Source organism: Gavialis gangeticus, unplaced genomic scaffold (genome assembly GCF_001723915.1).
Source record: "Gavialis gangeticus isolate Ggan-Ray unplaced genomic scaffold, GavGan_comp1, whole genome shotgun sequence".
Lineage (NCBI taxonomy): Eukaryota > Metazoa > Chordata > Crocodylia > Gavialidae > Gavialis > Gavialis gangeticus.
The window spans coordinates 62,555,978-62,560,251 of NW_017729032.1; the positions used below are offsets into that span (position 1 = coordinate 62,555,978).

The following is a 4,274-nucleotide window of genomic DNA, read 5'->3' on the forward strand; positions in this document are numbered from 1 at the left end:
TGCACCCGCCACAGGCACAGGGGTGGTGGCAAGGGGACAGGGGTCTGTCCCCTTACCCCCTGCCACTGCTTTCCCTGCCACAGCAATGGGGAGGACAAATTTAAGATCTTCCACTAATTAGGTTCTATACATGGAAAATAATAGCACCTTCCAATGTATAGAAGCTAAGTATTGGGGGTCATCTTAAGTTCAATGTCATCTTGGATTTGGGTGAGCGAAGTAAACAATTTCCCTGAAACTGCAGGATGACTTGTCTACAGTAGGATACAGTCCATGATTTCCCATTATTTCTACCACTGATACGTTTCTACCAGTGACAGCAGCCATGATGGAAGGTGCTGGTAGCTCCTGATTATTTTAAGTGGTCTGGGGCACCTATACATGAGTATGGAGGCTGCTCTGATGCACTGGAATTTCACTGCATCAAAGCACACTCGATTAATTGAGTCTGCTGGAGTGTGGCAATTACCACTCTCCAGCAGCCTCCTGTGCCTTGTGTATCAGTGTCCCTGTGCTTAAAAATGGCAGTGGGGGCACTTGATCTAAAGCTTGTCAAACAAGCTTTAGTTCAAGAGCCCCTGCCACCATTTTAAGTACAGGCACGCTGATACATAAGACGCAGCAGCACTTTAACTAAAGCGGCTCTTGGAGCCACTCTAATTAAAGTGCCACTCCCCATTTCCCGAGCACGTGTAGAAGTGCCTGTGACATCTAAACCTGCTCTCAGTACTTCCACACAATATGATTGTTAGTATGCTGGTGAACCACCCTTGCCTTCAGTGGTAGCCACCCTGGGAAACTTTGGGTAAAAATATCCTAGAGTTGACTTAGTTATTGTGTCTTTAATAGGTTGAGACTGGAACTTATGAACTCCTAAATTCCAGCCTCTTAACAAAACACCAAAACTCAAACTCTTGAGCATGCTGAAGAAATAGAACAAGTGTCTTGACTGTATGAAGGTTTACTTGATTTGTCAAATTAATGTCCCAGAATTAAAAAATATATATATTCTTCTAAAAATATATTCTTTAAGCGAAACTTGTTAAAGGTAGAATCAGCATAAACTAAATGACACTTGGTAGTTAATATTACATTTACATTAGTGTTCAAAACATAGAAGTTGGGTAATTTGAAACGGGCTAAAGATTCAGCATAACATTAAGTAACAAGCCTCTAAAACACTCAAAGAATGGTAGCAAATTTCAAGCCCTAGTTTTAAGAGCTTTAGAACTAGTGGGCCATGCAGTTTTTATTCTGGTGAAGCTCTATCAGTACCATGTGGGATATTAACTCATCTGTCTAAACATATGGCTCTTGACAAATGAAAGCTGCAGGGAGGATAGGCTTCTGCACTGAAATTGAAAACACTTTAAATTAAATCATTGCAAATATTTGTGCTTGTTTCTGTTAGAGGCCTATGAACCACTTGAGCTATTACTCTCTATCACCTTACTTCACAAGAGTCCATTGTTCTGAACTGAAAGCAGAAGGGATTTTTAATATGGAAACTTTTCCATTTACATCTGTTAGTTAGTATCCAGTTTTGTTGAAAGGAGGGAGATAAGCCAGGTTTTAATTCTCTGTCCTGTATCCTCAAGTTCCCATGTGCAGGACACCTGGAAAAGCTAGCAAGGCTAGTTTGCTTGCTTAGTGCAATTTTTTTGACCTTTTAATATACTTGACTAAGGATTTTATACCTCAGGAAGCCTTATAGAGCGGGATTTGAAAGGTAAGCTTCAAAGGGAAAATTAAAATAATTTTAGAAAAGGAACCTTTGCAAATTCACATGAAAAAATTATGACTTATCTAGGATCCTGCTTCCAAGAGGCAGCCCAAAACAGTAGTTTCTACACAAAGCAGTAGTTTCTACACAACTACAGCAGCTCTGCAACAGCTGCTACTCAATTTCTTGCTGCCTAAAAGCAGTTACTTTATAGCTATAAGCAGTTAGTTTATAGCTATATTTTTGCTGAATGCCAAGCCTAATTGATTGGGAAAACTAGACATTGCAGTTTTCACTAACTCACCTTCCACGTTTGGTTTGCAGATCACCTTTATTAATATTATGACAGTAGTTTGCACTGTAGCCTGTAGGCATTCTGTGTGCTGGGAACACAGAATCCTGATGTCATTTTTTAAAACAAATGTTCACTTACGTGCAAAGATTTTTTCAGTATTTAAGGCACTGAGGTTGGATACCAAAAATAAGATTAAGAACAGACTTCATAAAATAAGTTACCAGAGTTCAGAAGAGCCTACTGACCTTTAAAAGTGGGTAGGTGAATGATACCCCATGTTTCACATCATGCACAGCATTGTGTAACCACCACCTTGCATGCGTCTCAGAATGTAGGACAGTTCTCACTGAACTGGGGGAATGCCATAAGGGTTTCTGTGTAGAAAAGTGCGACAGTATTGACAAGCGCAGTGATAAAGAGACCACAGCTCTCAAGTCACAAGCGCCTGTTCACTTCTGACTCTTGCAAAAAATGTTATGAATTTTTTATTCTTTTTTCACTGGATGCATTGAGTGTGCGTTTCCTGCAATCATGAACAAAGCAATACATGTACTATCTTTCTCTATCTGTGCCAAGTAACGTACTTCAGGCTTTTCTTTTGAACTGAAGTCTGCCACAATTGACTGAAGGATGTATATGAGGTTGTGGTGCTGTGGCTCACACTGACTGCTCCTGTGACTCCTGAGCCAGTCACAAGTAGTGTAGCTGTGGGGAGGGGGGTCCACACCACTGCAGTTGGCACTGCACTAGCCTGGTGCTGCCTCATATGTCATGGCTGCCCCAGGCATGAAGTCACCCTGCTATGCCTCTGCCAGTCAGGTCTTTGTCACTGGGTGGGGGCATTATTTTTCACTCATTTTCCTTTTCTTTTTGCTTCTAGGATAGCATTGAGTTTCGAAACATCTGCAGTCACATGGCCTCACAAGGGCAGGGATGGCAATTTGACAGAGACTTGTATGCAGCATATGAAGGTTTGAAGACAATTGTTAAGAAACTGATTTGTTCACTTGCAGTTTTCCCCTCAGAGTCTTATGCCATCGCCCGATCTTCTCTGAGGCAAATCTTACAAAACCTCCCTGAGATGAGAGAAACAAGATCATACAGATGAGCACCACTAATACCCATAAGAAATAAAAGCCTTATAGAACCTTTTAACTGCCTCCAAAATCATGAATAATTTGAAAGGCTGATACTACAGTCTTTACCTAAAAGAGTGGTCCTGTTCATTTCACGCAAATAAGAGCTTCATAATCAAGGTCCAAATACTGCTTTCATGCTGAGCATCTCTGTCTCTGGAGTTTTAGTCATCAGTGGAAGTTAACGGCTAATTTAAGGAGGAGCTCTGCATTGTGTATGACTGTACTTCAAATAAAGAGCATTGCAGAACTGAACACAAATATTGAGGTAGCATGACAAACAATGCTGGTTGAGAAGAGGACTTACCGAAATCTGTGACTGTCCATCCATCTTAGTGATAAACTTGTTTCCAAAGAATTTTTTTAGCTAGTTAATACTTTACTATGAAGAAACAACTGAACTGAAGGGTTAAGGTGTGGAGTTGCCAATTCAGAAAAGGAAAAGGAAAACGAGTAAACTATTATAGACCATGGGAATCAAAGTTTTAAAGTAATAAAAACTCTCAGTAGTTGATCTCATGAATGTTAAGGGAAATCAAATACATAGGGGCCATGAGTACGGCTGTACTTTAACATATTTCATATTTAAAAATTGTAGCAAATATTTGTGGAAGTCATTTTGCAAAACTCTCCCAGCTCTGGTGGCTATGCAGTACACAGTAAAAAAAATCAGCTTTCTTAATGCCAAACTGGGAGCATTTGTGAAGTCCAACTTGCTTCTGTTGAACATCTGCAGCTGCAATGTTGAAAAGAGGCATTTTTCCTATTTGCAGTAAGATTTAATGTCTGTGTGATTGCTAAGCAGCAATGAGGCTTTGTAGAATCTTTGTTTGCAAAGGCTAAATTTAACCCATATTAGCTGTAACTCATGCAGTAGATGAAGAAATTCTATAGAGCACGATATAGAAAATTTCCTCTGTTGGCTGTTGTAGTGGATTTGGAGAGGTGATTTTTTTTCTTACGCATTTTCGTGAACATAATCAGATGAATACTTTTCAAGTATGATTCTGTATATTCGTTGATTGGCCATATTTATGTCCACACTTTATACATGACAGTGCTCAGTTTTATAGGATCTGTATCATGTATTTGAAAAAAATCTATGAAAAGCAATACCAAA

The 4,274-nt window shown here is 39.7% G+C and overlaps 1 protein-coding gene across 1 annotated transcript in view; it reads left to right on the forward strand.

Moving 5' to 3' along the window:
- DLEU7 (deleted in lymphocytic leukemia, 7) overlaps positions 1 to 3,817 on the forward strand; it is a 32,478-nt gene extending 28,661 nt beyond the window's left edge. Inside the window, exon 2 of the mRNA XM_019523967.1 lies at positions 2,899 to 3,817. Within this exon, the coding sequence (XP_019379512.1) occupies positions 2,899 to 3,126 (228 nt within the window). The 3' untranslated portion in view covers positions 3,127 to 3,817. The remainder of the gene's footprint in view (positions 1 to 2,898) is intronic.
- The last annotated feature ends 457 nt before the right edge of the window (positions 3,818 to 4,274 follow it).